Source organism: Halichoeres trimaculatus, unplaced genomic scaffold, assembly GCF_033239565.1.
Source record: "Halichoeres trimaculatus isolate MK-OKI-2021-1 unplaced genomic scaffold, fHalTri1.1 fHalTri1_scaffold_4, whole genome shotgun sequence".
Classification (NCBI taxonomy): domain Eukaryota; kingdom Metazoa; phylum Chordata; class Actinopteri; order Labriformes; family Labridae; genus Halichoeres; species Halichoeres trimaculatus.
This window is the reverse complement of record NW_027437182.1, coordinates 31207242-31223934: the sequence shown is the minus strand read 5'-3', so window position 1 is coordinate 31223934 and position 16693 is coordinate 31207242. Positions and strand designations below refer to the sequence as shown.

Sequence of the window (16693 nt, the reverse complement as noted above, 5' to 3'; positions counted from 1 at the left end):
AGAAGGTGAACAAGTTTGTTTTATTTTTCTTTTAATTGCAGACAAGAAGGTTAATAATGAAGGTTGAGCTTCTTGTGTTACCTTTCTTTACATTTACTACTAAAATGGTATTAAAGCCTGATTAGAATAAGAATGCATTTTGTAAACTGGGATATTAGTCCAGTTACATCTGAAATAGTAAGATCCGATATCACTGACAAAGAGCAGATCTATTCAACTCAGTTCTATGCTCTTCTGTGATTCCAACAACCAACACTGGTAGGTCTGTGCAGATTTGCTGCACAGAGCTAAAATATGAGGAAGATAGCAACAGCAGTTCAGCAGTTGGGAGGTATTTCATGCTTGTTTCACCAACATTTCTGATGAAAACTTGCAACATGAGCAGGTTTATTTCCTCATTTATCCGCTGTTGTGGTTTACAGGTTAACTGTAATTCCTGTTCATGTTGGAGATTTGCTCACCACACTTTTACACATTTATAATTCCATGAAACAAAAATACAGTCAGTTTGAAAATATTTCTATTTCATTATTTTTAACAAAGTTAGAAAAGCCTGAAGTTTTAAAAATATAATTCTCAGACTCATCCTCATATTAAGAAAGATAATGTTAAACTAATATCAGTTTCAGTATCGGCTGTTACCAAAACCCAGGTATTGACATTAGTAATGGGACTTGATAAGTTGGATCAGCATGCCTAGTCAACACTTCTATCATGAGGGACTGGTCTGATTAGGGTCATACTGTCTGTGACACATTAGACCAGCAGGATAACTATGCACAGGCATAAACAGTTTTCTTCAGATGTGTGTCTTACCTGGATCATTGTTTGAATGGCACCTGTAGCCTCAGCTATTGGTGTAACTTATCATATATTTTTCAAATAATTTATTGATGTCAAGATTGAGATCCAAAGTAACTCCAAGAATTCATTCAAGTTAAACACTGAACACAAATATTACACAGGCTGATAATACGCACAAAAAAACAATAGATGGGTGTATAGTGGCAGGGTGGTGGAGCTTTGATTATTCACCATTTTCCCTCCTAACAAGAAGATAAAGAACTTATGAGCCAGAGAACCATCAGCTCTCATTTTGTAAGACTTATTAATCTCTACTGGCCTGGCATTCTGTTTCGATGCTATGCAGATGATGTACGACTATACTTGTCAGGAAACCTAAGACTCATTATTGTTCGGTTTTATTTTGCTTTGTATCTCGGTATCCCATCAGCCTGTGTTGCCCATAAATGTGCTAAATGAGAAATTTCCATGTTGGAACAAACATGATGCGGGCAGAGGCAGCAGCGCTGTAATTACATCTGGACCTGATGCCACTGCTGACCTCCCGGTCACCCCCACACACAGTAATGAGCTCCCTGGGCGGCATTGACAGCAGCGCCAGAGAAACCACAGCCAACAGTCGTGCCGTTATGTTTTTCTGTACCTAAATGCAGGAAGCCTTTGTCTCTTGTTTAATTCTTTCAATCTTTCTCTTCTCTTGCAGTTGGAAAGACGTCTCTGATCACACGGTTCATGTATGACAGCTTTGACAACACATATCAGGTAAGCACTGCAGCAGACATACAGCAGGCACTGAGAGGGAATACTTTGTCTGTCAGGATCAACCTTTGTCTCGGTTTTTCCCTCTGACTGTACCGTGTCAGACATTAATCTAAGAATTTGATTTGTGGGAAGTTCATTCAGCAGAAATAGCTGTTTGTCCTTGTACAAACAAGGAAGTTATAGCCAGTGCTGATGTTAGAACAGACACCTTTGAACTGAACAACATCAAGAGCGCTGCTGGCCCTCAGGCAATCACTATTTTTTCCCTCTCTTCTGCAAAGCAGCCTAATCTTGTCTTCCTAAAAACAGAATATTGCTTATGCAGCTACCGCTCTCTCATACAGGTCTGTGCATGCATCTTCAGACTCACAAAGGACCTGTAAATAAAACCTGCAGTATTATTGCTTTATGAGAAGAAAGGATCTACTTACACAGTAATAAAAAAGGAATTAAAAATAAATCTCACAAAGCTTTTCCACCCTCATGTCATATAGTTTAGAGAGTGTGAGTTTTTAGGTGTGTGATTGCATTAGCGTTTCAGTTCACTCAGCCTCTTTATTTAAGGAACGTACAGTTTTATGAGTCTCAGTAGTGGATGGAAAAATATTAAGCAGATTAGCTTGAAAAGCACTGAAATAGCATCAGTATATAATAACACCAAGTGTGGAGGTAACTTTTGTTCTTCTAAACTTCAAATAAGAAATGCAGCTTAATTTGTCACTTATATTATTCATCACTGTGAATAATATCCCTGGTAGAGCACACAGTGTCACTGTCTGTATGAAGTCTGTGTGAAGCTTTTTGAATTAATTTGCAGGGATATATTTCTACCAATTTAAAGAAGTTTGCTTCACAGGTGAAAATTTCTTTATATCTTACCGTTTCCTGATGAAGCTGTGGTGTCACATTTTTATTTGAATTTCCATATTGCTGAGGCCGATTTTTGGCATTTTTAATGATCAAATATTTTTACTCATCAAGAAGTTCATTGTTTACATGCTGCCAGAGTACTCTGTATGTTAATAAGACCTTTAGTAGAGAGGGGGTCATGTAGGTGTCAGTCATTCTAATTAACACAAGAATAACAGTTCAACAAATTCTTAACACTTTTAAAGTATACACGAGTAAATGTATGCTCAAACTGCCAAACATAGGTCGACTGTAGTCCTGCCAACTGCCACAGCTACTACCGTCACGCTATAATGCTTTACTACAAGCATACCACAGCCACAAGTTGTATGTTGGCTGTGAGTTAAACTGTTATAAAACCACCTACACATCTCCATATTAGACATTTCGTTAAGATAAACTGTAACCAGTGCAGGCTTGTGGACATTAAAGGCACTTATGAGGACTTAATAAGTGATCATAAAATAGTCTCACTTTTGCACAATTTAGAACAAGGTCATCAACATTAAAACTGTTTATTTCTAAATGCTGTTTCTAAGTATTTGTGGTTGGTTCAGATTTTTCAAGAACACAAATCCATTAACAGCACATAGACCCAAAGTCCCCTTGACAACACTAAGTCAGCCAGAAAAGTTCAGCAATAACAAGATCTGTCCTTTTTCTCCAAGAAAACAGTTTCTTGGATTTATTTTGTAGTGATGGTGAATGCTGGAGTGGACTTTCAAAAAGAAAAAGGAGGTCAGAGCAAAAAAAAAACCTCAACAGGAGAGTGATAGAGCACGAGCTAAAACACGGGTGAAGCTGTTTGTGATGAAATGAGCCAGGTTACGTTAGCTCTGCTTGGTGAGGTTGGAGTTGGTAGATGAGCTCTGGTAGGACATAACCAGGATTCACTAATGTTACATGTTACAGACACGTCACCAGGCTGTGAGGAACACTAAACAGATAGGGGTGAGCAGTGGCAAGAACCTCACAATAGGATATGTATCACGATATCATGATATCACAATACTGTAGTATGTATTGCAATATTCCTCACAGTTATCTATTTGATTGAAACAACTTTTCTGTTTCCTTGTGTTTAAAATAATGAAAGTCAGATGCAGTGTTTTATACATACACTTCATGTGAAAACAAAGTGTGTCAAGTTTGTCAATTAAACTACTGTGACATTAAATTAATGTTGTAAAGAAACTATTGGGTGAAAGATGTGGTCAGATGGTGAAACTGATAAATGTCACTTGGTGTAACCGATGTTACTCATAAAAATCTAATATTGCACAAAACATGACCATGACTGTTAAAATTAAACTTAAAATGATTTCAAACTAACTGACCCAAGAATAGAGAGAAAGAATGATGTTTACAGCATCAAAACCCACATCATCAAGTTTAGGGATTTTTATTATACAGTTTTTGAGCAACGTACAACAGAGTAGCTCTCTGGCGCCATCTACTGCAGTGGAGGTGTGGAAGATGTATTGTACTTCCAACTCACCTAAAATATGAATTTCATTTTAACAAAAATATCAATATTAAGAGTTGGAATATAAATATTTTATCACAGGTATAAGTATCGATATACTGTTTTATGGATATTTTTTCACACTTCTTCTTTAAGCAAATGGACTGCGCACCTTCTGGACACTAAACTGCAAACTGAGTTTACAAAGTTTAAATGTTATCACCTTTCATGAAACAATAGCTCTATGTAACGACAGATAAATACATTACCTCATTGCTTTGCATCCTGGGAAAAGTTGTCTAATACAAAGAAAAGTAGGGTTAAAAACAATAGTCACGTCTTTATGACAGTGGGTGACTGTGCTCATGGGAAACAGTCTTCATCCTGAAAAACCTCCTGGAAAATTGATAGTCCTCACAGCGCCTCTAAAGAAATGAATCATATACAGAAGGTGACATCATTACAGCTTGTTATCTGCTGCTCTGGACTGATGACTAATGAGTGATAATGTGAGGGTGAATACTTGGAAACAACAGTGATGTAACTTCAAACATGAACAGAGAGGTTACCTGGAAATGTTTTAGTGTCCCTCTGACTTTTGTAGCTTGTGGAAACTGATCGGTGTGTGATCTCAAAGGTAAATGAGGGTTGCACACATTGATTTAGAAGTTTGGTGATATTCACTTAAAAAGCAATTAGTAATGTAATATAGAAATTATAATGTATATGTTTAATAAAGCCAAGCTCAAAAATGCTCCAGACCCTTTTTGGGCTTTAAAAATGTCTGTTCTGATTAAAGTAAACGTCCCTGTATGAGTTTGCTGTGTTGATTTAGTTTGAGGAGATGTTCTTTTCATTTTAAAACATTTGTGAGTTGGGACAGACATTTCCCTCCAGGTATTAAGTTTGCCAGCAGGCATAACGTCAGGCCAGCAGAGTTAATAATGTTCTGTAGCCTCCTGGTCCTTCTGAAACTTCAGTCCCACAGGCTCAGGTGTTAATCTGTCTCTGCCTCTAAATCATTCGCAGCAGTCTCTAAAAATCCCTCTCAGTTCTTGTTCTAAACCCTGCCTCTCTTTATTGCCTGACTTGGCTTTCTGTCCTCTTCAGTATAAATATCTCAAATTTAAATGGTCTTAGATCATTAAAGGAAAAGGTTTTTTTTTCTGTATGATATACTCAATACTTTTGAAGTGAGGAGGAAAAATAATAATGCTTCTCTGATATTAGTCAGTCGAGTCACTGCTCTCAGTTTGGTTTAGTTCATAACCCAGCTGTGTTAAATACTTGATTCTGATTGGTCAAAGTCTACAAACTGCACCTTTAACAGACAGATGAGAGAGGGATATCAATTCTGTCAAACTCTGTCAGAGAGCAAATAACCGTAGCTCTCAAAGGATTAGTGAGATAACCTCTGCTGCACAGACTGAGGCCTGGACATGGTCAGACAGCCTGTAACCAGTTTCAGTTTCACATCATAATCAGTGTCTCTACTCACTGCTTCCTGCTAAACCTGCCCAAAAAAGGAAGTGAAAAATCATCTCTGATCTTCAGTTTTCACACAAACACTGAGCTGTAATGAGATTTGGATGGCTCATTGTGTGTGGATTAAGTTGTCTGTGTGAGCTTGGTGCTGCTGTCATGAAGGACTGCAGAGCCTAACACTGACTGTGAGGGCTTGTTTCTTTATGTTGTTAAGCTGCAGAATCTCCATGACGCATAAATGTTATTTTACAGATGTTTGACACAAATTGCTCAGGAAAAGCTGAGATTTGTGTGAGGCTCTGGACGTGGAGTCTGTGGAAAGAGTTGTGTCAAAAGCTGTTAAGGAACCTTCTTACCTCACAGTGGGAAAGGAAATAAACCATTTGTTGATATTATTATTAATATTTGTCCAGTAATCAACACAAATTGCTTACTAACACTTTACCAAGTGACCTTTGTGGAGTCAAAGGCTCTTTCAACATCAAATAATTATGATGATATGAATCTAGGTATTAATATCTGATTGGAGTTATTTATTAGACTTCAAGCGCACAGAGAGCTTGTGGACAGTAGCAAACAAATATATAAGAAACTGAGAAGTCTCAACATGACTACAGCCAGCCAACATCTGCTCTGCAGGGAAAAGCAATCAATACTTTTTGGATCCCATGCACTGGCTGCTACAATAAATCAATATGAGAAATACAAAACGAACTAACATGCCAGAGAAGATGAGCACTGGGGATGAAATGATACAGTTTGCCCACAGATAACAGACTGTTTCTTGGTTTTGATTCTTTGGAGATTAATGGGAATTTACAGGGACAGCAATGGGAAATAAAAAAGAGCTTATATTTTAGATTATGAAACTTTGTCTTTTGAGCCAAAACGTTTGCGTTTTCACACAGAGTCCTGGTGTACGATATTATGTTAAATTGATGAATGTGTCTATGCTCAGCCACACCCTACGTTTCTTGACTCCTGTATCAATTGAGAGCCTGTATAATTTTAATACAGAGTTTGGGTTTGGAGTACAGTGCTCTTCACCCATTTTGAGATGCTGTAAACTGTCACAGTGATGTGACTCCATTGCCTGACGATCCAGCTATCTGCAGTGAGAACAAGGCTCTGTCCTTTGGCCAATTTGTTGTCAATTCTTTTGTTAGTTATGTCGTAGGGGTCAAGAAATACTTTGGTGTGAAATGATAGCATTACCATAAGGTAAATAGTAATAAAGCCCAAATCTCTAACCCCAAAAAGGAAATCTTTCCTTGGTAATGTCCCCTGCCTTTGTCACGTTTCCATGTCTCTCTGAACTAGTGGGGTAAGAATGATGGAAGGCACTAGATAGGATGCACAGATCCAATCCTGGTATCAGTTAATGCTAGTGCTGCACGATTTGGGGAAAAGGTGCGATTTGCGATTAGGTGGACAATTTTGCGATTGCGATTGTGCTTGCGATTTAATAAAAAAAGTTGTGTCATGATGAGTCTACAGACTTGTTTGGTTATCATGGAGAAAAATTTGAATTGCATGTGCTGACATCGAGATTGCGATATCCTCTTTGGTGATTACGTAATTGCATGTGCTGACATTGCGATTGTGATTGTGATTGCGATTGCGATAATCGTGCAGCCCTAGTTAATACCATAGACTGTTAAAAAAAGGTCATCTTGCTTGGGCTCAAAGTGAGGTATTCACAAAAACTGTTCCCCCTGGTGGCTGGCTGCGGTAAAGGTAAAACAATCCATCTCCTAAGCCATTCCAGATGGGGTGTGGTCAAACTTTAAAAAATTGATACATCTCATAGAAATGTTTCTCCCATCTGATTGTTGTCATGATTTGAAGATATTATTTGGCTGCCTTGTAATTAAGTCCTCTTTTTTCTGAAGAGTTTCATTTACATTAGTTATAAGAGGTTAAAAACGAGGTTTTATGTTACGTTTAATGATGATTGACAGCTGCCGTTCTTGCATATTTTTTGGGAGGATTGTAAAATATGTCTGGAGGTAGAGCCAAGAAGAGATTAGACAAAAAAATGCTTATTATTTTTGTCACCTGGCTCCACTCAGGTTCTCTCAGAATCCCTCACGGTCTGTACTGCGCAGATTCTGGTTGCCAATGGTACCTGTGACGGGGGTATTTTGGCTTCAAAACCGTACAATGGTAAATGGCGGAGCCACACTGTCCACAGTCTTTGTCCGATCCCGCCTCAGAAATTTAGATTGGATAAAGGTCTGTACATTTTTTCTATACAGCACTCAAATATCATGAAAGAAGATAACTACAGCAGCCCAGCAGTTTGGACCTATTTCATGCTTGTTTTACCAACAACTCACTAACAATGAAAACTTGCAATATGTGCAAGTTATGGTGAAAGCTTTTCCAGTTGAGTAGGAGATGGGTGTTGCCCACTTCAGATGTGAAAGATGCTGGTGTTCCCCTCAGGGAAATTGCAGGGAGGAATTTCCCTATTTTGGTGAATAGAAATCAATCACAAATAGAGACATTGACAGATATAGTTAGGAATAGTATGAGTGGAAGATAGTTAAAGGCAAAATTGAAAAACACAAAAAAGTACAAGTAACATGGATTGTGCCATACAGAACTGTTCAACATTAACTTGAGAAAACAGCATTTTTAGCATTTTTGTTAGCACAGATAGAGATGCTGGCTAATCATAGTAAAGCTTAAATGTTTCTCTTTACTGTCTTTGAGTACAGTCAACTGCTCTGCAAAACTGTCAGAAATATGTGTTTAAACATTTTATGTAAAACAAAATTTAAATGTTGAAAGACCTGAATCTTATCCCCCCCACAGTAAAAGTGAAAGAAAAATCAGCTACACAGACAACACTATTTTTTTTTCGGACATTTTCTTTCTTCTGTCAACATTTTATTCAACGTGGGGGTCTACGGGGATGTAATCTGTCTGGGCAAGCCTGCAGTGACCATTTCAAGGGACTCTGACACTTCCTGATGGCTCAACTCTCCAGCAGAGGAGGTTTGTGCTTGAGTTAAAATCCTCAGTGCCCTATTGCTGCAGTTTGCCATGAAAATGATACCTCTCCAAGTAGTTAAAGCTGAGTCATAGTGGCACATTCCTGTTTTATTTTCAAAAATGGTGTTATTATAAAATATTCTAATACCATTTTTGTTTTACGTCGTCCAAATGTCTCTTCATTTGCACTCTTAAGCTTTGGCAAAATACCCCCTGAAACATTCATGCAAATCAAGCCTTTTGGGTTGAATTAAGTTAAAAACACCTCCACTATTGTGCAAAATGTTGTTACTGTGGTGAGATTAATACCTTTATAAACAAGGTCTATAATGGATAGAAAGTAAAAGCGACACAGTCATTTCCCACATCGCTTTCAGAAAGCAGCTCTCCTCTAAGTACAATTACCTGGAGTGAATGTGGGCGTCTGTTGTTGCCTGCAGTCTGTCTCGCTCCAAGGCCACTGCTGTAACTCCCCACCTGAATGGAGCTGGATATATTACGGCTTTGAAATCAAGCAGCCGTCAAAGTGCAGTCATTCTGGGGAGCAACAAGGGGATTGTGGTTTTTCTTCACAGATGGCAAACATATACACCCGCCTGGTTTCGATGATGGTCTGATGGGGATGGAGAACTTTCTCCACCCTGGCTGTTTTCCGTCTTGTCCTCTGGTTGTAAGTGGGCAGGCAGATGCAGACCAGATAGCACCTGCTTATTTAATAACATCCCCATATGCTGTTTCATGTCAGCCACTGCCCTCACGCTGCTGTGCAGCCTGTGCACCAGATGAAAACAGCAGCCAGGGAGGAATATGAAAATATTTGTGTGTAAAGCAAATCAACGTCTCAACTCGTCATCTAATAAAACAGCCATGTTTCATCCTTACAGTCACCTTCTTGTTTCCTTCAGCTAGTGGATTAATGTTTTTTTTTTATGGGTTCTATAACCTCCACTTTGTAGACATAGATCAAGCTCAGACTCTCCTAAATGTGTGTGTTTTCTTCCTGTGTGTGTGTGTGTGCATGCTGCCCCCATCTCTCCCTGAGTCTTCTTTTCCTCCCTGGCTCAGTGACAGGCAGGGCTGTAAATGATTTTTCTCTCTCTTTTTTTTTTTATAGTTCATCTCCCGAGACCTTTAAGTATTAATTAAAATGCTGCAAGCATTAGCTAGGTATGAGTGTTTATGCTGCTGCTCAGAGGGGGAGGCTGGGTTCTCTCACTGAGGATGGAAAACATGCGATGAATGTGAGGCTGCAGTAGGTTTCAGGTCTCCGAGTTGAATCACTGCATGTGGTTTTCATGTTTGTCAAGCTTTTTAGATTCAAGCAGCTCCATTCCAACCTTTTGAAAAAGAAAAAGAAAAGCAGCAGTATATTTACAGACTGAGGGCTATCAGAGAGATGAAACTGAGCGTGGTAGTGGCTTTAGTCAGCAGGAGGATGACTAAGGCCAGATTTGCTGCCTCTAAAGCAGCAGACTCCCATCAAGCAAGCAGTCAGCCAAGAGAGACAGAGGCAGACGTCCTCCCTGCCCGGCAGCACATGCTAAAGGGCTCACAGCCCTCCAGAGCAAGAATGCTTTTGTCAGCTGTGGTGGAGCTGTCACTCAGGCCTGGCCACCAGGCTGTGACTGCACCGCATACTCAACAATTTAGTGTAGCAGCTGGAGATTTATTAGACATCTTTAAAACAGATCAATTACACTTTTTGAATCATATTTAACGAGGCGTACAAGGAGTCTGACACTTAAAGCTCCTGTTGGGAATTTTTAGCTGGTTATGAAACAGATTGTGATTCCTTCTGATCCCTCTATGTGACCCATAAATGTATTTATTTCCTCTGATACAAAAATGTCAGAGAAAACCAAATCCTTGAGAATTTATGAGACAAGATCTGCAAATGAGTCAGATATACTTCTTTGTGGAAGAATAGGCAGGGTCATGTGCACAAGCAAGTGAAAGGAATACTCCAGGAGTATTCTCAAGTACTGTAGGGTCTGAGACATCCAGTCACCATGTTGATGTATGTTTGTGCATATTTTTAATCGTTGTTAGTTTACGTTCTCACCTAGGTTTCTTACTTATTACCTGTATGTGTGGAAGGCTTGATTCTGATTGGTCAGTATCACTTGACGATGGCTAGTGACTCTGAATAGTGAAGGCAACCCTAAGAAGCACCTGATCATACAAATTATAATACATCTAGTATACTGTTTATTATTTTACCTCTCCCAGTTGATAGTCTCACTAAAACTTTACTTTTTCGAAAGCACAGACAACACAAAGGAATTTACTTTCAATTTATTTTGAGAGCATAAGACTTCAGGTTGGTGGTTGATGGTGGACCAGTCACCAGCAGAGAAAAGGAGACAAGAAACAGTGAGGAATGTTGAAATACAAGAGAGGTGCAGATCAAACTGGAGAAAACAGACACAAAGTAGCTTTAAAAAGCAAAACAGTCTGAGCTTTGGCAGAGTTACAGGACTGGTTCAGTGAGAGGGAAATTCCATCTGAAAAGTTACAGCGGAGACAGTCGTATACAGGTGCTGCAGTTTTTGTCTGTAAGTCTCTTGAAACCCAACTGGTTAACGCTTATATTCAGACTTTACTATGACAGAAAAAAGGAAAAAGGAAATAGGAAAAACTATGCCCATATCTGTCATTAAATAATTTCTAAATCAATACATTCATCTAATGATAGATACTCAGTGTCAACTCAGTTTATTTAGTTGGTAGGGAGGAGTACCTGAAGAGTCTCCTTAGGATGGACAAGCTAACCACCAGCTAACTACAGATTATTCCCAACACAAAGCATGTTTACTCACCCCTTTAGAAATACATAAAGTCATCAAAATTAAGTAAAAAGTACAGGACAAAAAACCTTGAACGCCTTACATGTTTAAAAACTTTGACACTATTTTGTGGTAAAGTTGCTAAAAAATCCTGAGTTATCAGTTTCTCCTGTCCCTCTTGTGCCTTATGTTGATTTAATATCTTTGAGTTTCAGAAAAACAGAGGCCATTAGGTTTGAAGATGTAACTTGTGACCGTAGGAGCTTGTAATGGATATTTGCAATTGACTGTATGATAAATTAGCATACTCTCTATGACATCACCCATCTGTTTGTCATGCAAAGTTTTGAACCCTACGATAAGGGGTCTTTAGCCTCTTTTTAGAATGTTACTAGGTGTCTGTCAGCCAAGTCAGCCATGCCCTTATATGGGCAGAACTTGTGAGTTTGATTACCTTGATATTAACTAGGTATCAAAAACATTTCTTCAGACTAAAGCTGTCTTTTTGAGACAGGCTGTAAACACGTTTGTTGATGCTGTAAATCAGCTTTGTTTGCTTGGTGTGTGTGGATTTTGCTGCTAGCCTCAAGGGAAACTCAAAGAACTGCAGTTTATAGCACAGGGCTTCATTTCTCACAGTCAGAGGTTGTGGCTTTTTATTTTCACCACTGTTAAAAAGTCTAGCGTCCAAACTTTATCTATCTGTTTCTGTTGGAAAAAAACTTGAGAAATTTGAATATCCAGCAGTTGAGGCCATGAACCATTTTTCACCTTCTAGCATTCAAGATTGTCAGCTCTTCGAGACCATAAATCCTAACCTCTCAATAGTTATTTTCTCTCAAGACTGGAACTAGTTTCTCAACAGAATTCAGTAAAGAACTGCTGCAAGTTTGGTATTGAAATTGATCATTTAAATCAGTCATCAGTCATCTCATCAAGATGGTAAGACCTCAGCAAAAGCTTTACTTGCTGTTTCCCAGCTTAAGAAAAACAAAAAGTTTTTTCCTTAAGTGATACTTCAGACTTTTTCAGACTCTTCAGGAAAATCTGTGAGTTGAATCAATGATCTATGTCAGGGATCCCAAACTTGTGCCATGGAGGGCCAAGAGGGTGCAGGTTTTCTCTCCAACCAAAAACACTACCAGCTGATTTCACTGATTATTTCCTGCTCTCTGCGTGAAGGTGGGGTAATCAGTGAAATCAGCTGGTAGTTTTTTTGGTTGGAAAGAAAACCTGCACCCTCTTGGCCCTCCATGGCATTTCTGATCTATGTCATCCAAAGAAAAGTGGTTGTAAGTTGCAACCCTCAGTCTCTGTTCCTTCCTCCGTTCGTCTCTAAGTGATAGTTAAAGTGACACACAAGCTGCTCTCAGAGTTGGAAGATTACATTAATTTTAAAAAATGGGGTGTTAGTCCACCCATGATTTGATTTGACTGAAACTAACTTAGTTATGAGTCTGTACGTGTGCATTTCACTGTGAGAAGTTACATGCTTTGATTATTATGTTCTACACACATCATAACCACAGCCTGCTGCCTGATGAAGAAGACAAGCTCATCTGTCTCCTGTTATACAGGCAGAAAACTTAAAACTGATCAGAAATTAAGAAATCACAAGCTGCTGACACTGTGGGCTAAATGCCAGTGGTCTCACAGTGACGAAAGGTCTGGTGGTTAAACAGCATCTCTGCCAGATGGAGGACCTTGAAAGTCCTGATGAGAGCAGCAGTCAACAGAGAAGTATTCAGAGTCTCCTCTCACACAAAGCAGAAATAATAACAGCTCTGACTTCATTAGATGAGATACTTTAACTCATAACTCTCTTAGCTCTCTGCAGTAAACACCCCAAATATGATTTAGTTTAGATTATGCTGCAGACCTCATACTGAGTGACCTCCTCTTCAGGGAACTCAGAGTTTTAGTTAGCTGTGGGGGTGTAAAGACATGATCACTGGAGTAAGAACCATTTATGTTAATTAAAGACTTATTTAGACAACGGCTGAGGATCAAATTAATTTTTCAAATCAAATGTGGTAGTGTTGGTAGTTGCATTTCTTGCCATCATCAAAAGACACAAAAAACGTTTTATATTATTCTTAATGTACTTCTAGACTGAGGCAATGTTACAGCCGGATCAGAGGTAGACCTAAGATTTATTTTTTCGGGTTAATTTTGGTTCTTCTATTTGTTCTGATAAAATTGACCAGATTTTAGAAACAATTCTGTTGAAGGCTTCCCACCTGATGATGGACTCTACAATCCCAGTTGTCTCAGCTGTATCCAGTTGTTTTCATTACAGATGATTTTCTATTTATTCTTTTGGTCTTCTTTGATCCGAAAAGTCTCACTGTTAATCATGTTTTCTGACAGCTCAACAAAGTGAAATATCTGACCACCAATCCAAATCCCAAAGCTACTGATTTTAAAAGTGAACAGAGTCAAATCCTCACATCAAGAATTTTTCCTTGAAAAATCTATCCATCCATTTTCCTGCGCAGAAATCAGGTCACAGGGGCAGCAGTCTAATCAAGTTAGCCCAGACTTCTCTCTCCTCAGCAATATTTCCTAGTTTCTCCTGGGGGATCCCAAGATGTTCCCAGGCTTGATGGGATGTGTAACCCCTTCACCTAGCTCTGGGTCTGTCCCAGGATCTCCTGTCAGTTGTATTTGCAGGGAATACCTCCAGAAGGAGGCGTCCTTATCAAATATCCAAATCACTTCAACTGACTCCTTTTGCTGCTCCTTTGCTTTGAAAGTCAGTAGAGGTATTTGGCAAATGAAATATCTAAAACTTAATGACCTCCAGTTATTCATCATATTTGTTGCCAGAACTTTTTGTATAAAGATGTTTTTTTAGGTTTAGATGAGTTACATAATTTTAAAGTCAACATGTACATTATAGATAAATTCTTGTTTTAAAATTAAATGTTTTAAAATTAGAGATTTCCAATGTCCCCTGGTTGACGGGACACTTGGGCTGTTTTCGAATTCACCTACTACATGCTGCTTATGAAAGTAGTATGTAGTAGGCACTGCCTACTACGTACTACTTTCATCAGCAGTATGTAGTATGACTGTTCAGTTGGTTTAATTTTGTAGTATGGTACGCTGGTCTTCAGTTTGAAGAAAACAGAAGTTGGCTACGGCTGACTTTTTTTTCCCCAAAAAACATTATTGAAAATGTACAAAATAAACAAACCACGAGTAACTTATCTGCAAATATATTGCCAGAGAGAGCGTTTTATATTAACTTTCAGTGGTGGAGATGATGAGGATTTAAAGATAAAAAAGAAATGGCTCTTACATTTATATTCCTCTGCTACTCCGGTTGTTGTTGCTCCACTCTCTGCCATTTTCACTTCTGATATGGGACCAGGCGCGTTGCATTGTGGGTAACAGTAGGCAGACTGGTCCGATGCATACTGTGGATTTTTCCCGATTCAGTACGTCATCCGGGTGTTTTTCTCATACTACAACTCTGACATTTGTTCGCATACTGCATACTGCATACTGCATTTTGGTCGAATCAGTAGGCACTGCTAGTATAGTATGCAAATTCGAAAACAGCCTTGGTCTCAGTTTGGTTGCTTCCTTTGTTTCATACAGGTTCTTTATGAATGATGCTCTTGTTCACAGAGGTGGTAAGATGAGAAATGACAGGTCACAATGTGCCATCCTGAGGATGTCCCTTTGACTCATGTCTTTTACAATTTTTGGCTAGCTTGGAGCCATCTATTTAGCATGCACTATGATTCTTTGATGTGGTCTATTCACAGGTCTGTGGTGACTCAAACACTTTTAAACAGAGATCTGTTGGCTTTTTTTGATGTGGTTTCCTCCTGGCATCAGTCTGATAGGCTACGCCTGTATGCTTAGCTCGCAGGTGATCTCCGAAACTCAAAGTATGGTTTTAATATTATATTTTAGTGTGACTCTGTGTCTGTTTTTCCTTAAGTGAAGTATACTATTTGAAAAGAAAGCGACCTTTCATTGGTTTGCTCTCTTAGCCTCTGTAGTGTTATGAGCTGCTGATCTGCAGTGAACTAATGAATGGGAAAATCTCCATGTGTCCTCACACATCCGTAAATTCCTTATTATAATCAATCTGGTGTAAGATGACATGACATGAAAGTATCTTAAGGCTATATTTAGTTAAGAAGTCAAATATGTTTCAAATATAATGTGGGTGAAATCCTTCAGGTCTGTTAAAAGCATTTCATCTCTGCGGGATAGCAGAGAGATTCACGGCTCGGTCTTCTAACGCTGTGCACTGATTAAAAATGCAGAAGGAATATTAATAATTTCTGCTGATCTAATATTTTCATGTATATCTGTCTGTGTGGGATTCTATATTTAAAACTGGGACCTGAAAAGCTCACAGCCTGTGTCTTCCCACAAGAAAAACTTCTCTTATATTTCTGTGATATCTTAGTGATACTCTCGGGACTCCTAGAAATGGTTGTGGATCAGTAAGAAAGAGCCTTTGACCTTTATACTTGAATGTGTATTTTGATGACATTAAGACCAATCAGTCCTCTTATTTGTCACTTGTAATCATATCTTATGTAATTACATGAAGCGAGATGGAAGTTGTGATGGAAGCAGAGGTTTGTTTTCCTCTGAAGTTGCTTTCATAGTGGCTGCTAATCTGCTTTCTTTATCCATGATGTAAAGTCTCCTGTAAGGTACTTTCAGGTCAATCTCAGCACACCCATCTGGACAAAGCTCTTCCTACATCTTTGCTCATCTTGTTCTGTACCTGTGAAAGTAGTGTTTTCTCACCCCAAATCACCCTGCTTTCCTGAAACAATCAAACTCATGACTCACCTCGCTGTGGGAAACCTGAAGGGAGGCTGTTTCTTCAGCCTGCTGTGAATGATTTCCTCCGACTCCTTCCCAGAGGCAGTGGTTAGGAGCACAGCACGTTACTGAAAATAAGTAGGCTGCATCCTATATACTGATGTGGCCAATCTGCTCGTATAAAAAATGGAGAGATGGGGTATGGGTTGGCTCAGCGGTTTAAGTAAGTGCCCCATATAAAGAGGATGCAGTCCTCTTCACTGGTTCTACTCTGAGCCACAGTCCTTTACCGACTTCACCCTGACTCTCTTTTCCCATATTGCTTTAGCCGTCCTGTCCAGTACGACTGGGATGTAATCAAAGTTTCTCCACAGACAGCCTTGATTAAAAAAACTTGGCCACAGCTGTTGTGTGTTGCAAGTGTGTTGTGTGCAAGTGTATTGCAACACAGCAAAGCATGCTGGGATACATACCAACAAGGACCAAGGTTGTGGTGCTCCTTGTTAATAGCATCACCACCTCATTAGGTGAAATTTAAACATTCTAAGAAATGATTGTTTACTGTTGACTGCTAGTTGGATTGAGAACACTTCTACGTTCAAGTCAGTGAGCGACCAGCAGAGGGCAGCAAAAGTGTTAGTGGCATCAGGGAAACGCTAGATCTGTGTCTGCGCCATGTCTT

At 39.1% G+C, this 16693-nt stretch overlaps 1 protein-coding gene across 2 annotated transcripts in view; it reads left to right on the top strand.

Moving 5' to 3' along the window:
- Positions 1-16693, top strand: part of rab6ba (RAB6B, member RAS oncogene family a) — an 80730-nt gene that overhangs the window by 32128 nt on the left and 31909 nt on the right. For both annotated transcript variants that reach the window (XM_074668325.1, XM_074668326.1), the window contains exon 2: positions 1508-1566. In XM_074668325.1, the coding sequence (XP_074524426.1) occupies positions 1508-1566 (59 nt within the window). The remainder of the gene's footprint in view (positions 1-1507; positions 1567-16693) is intronic.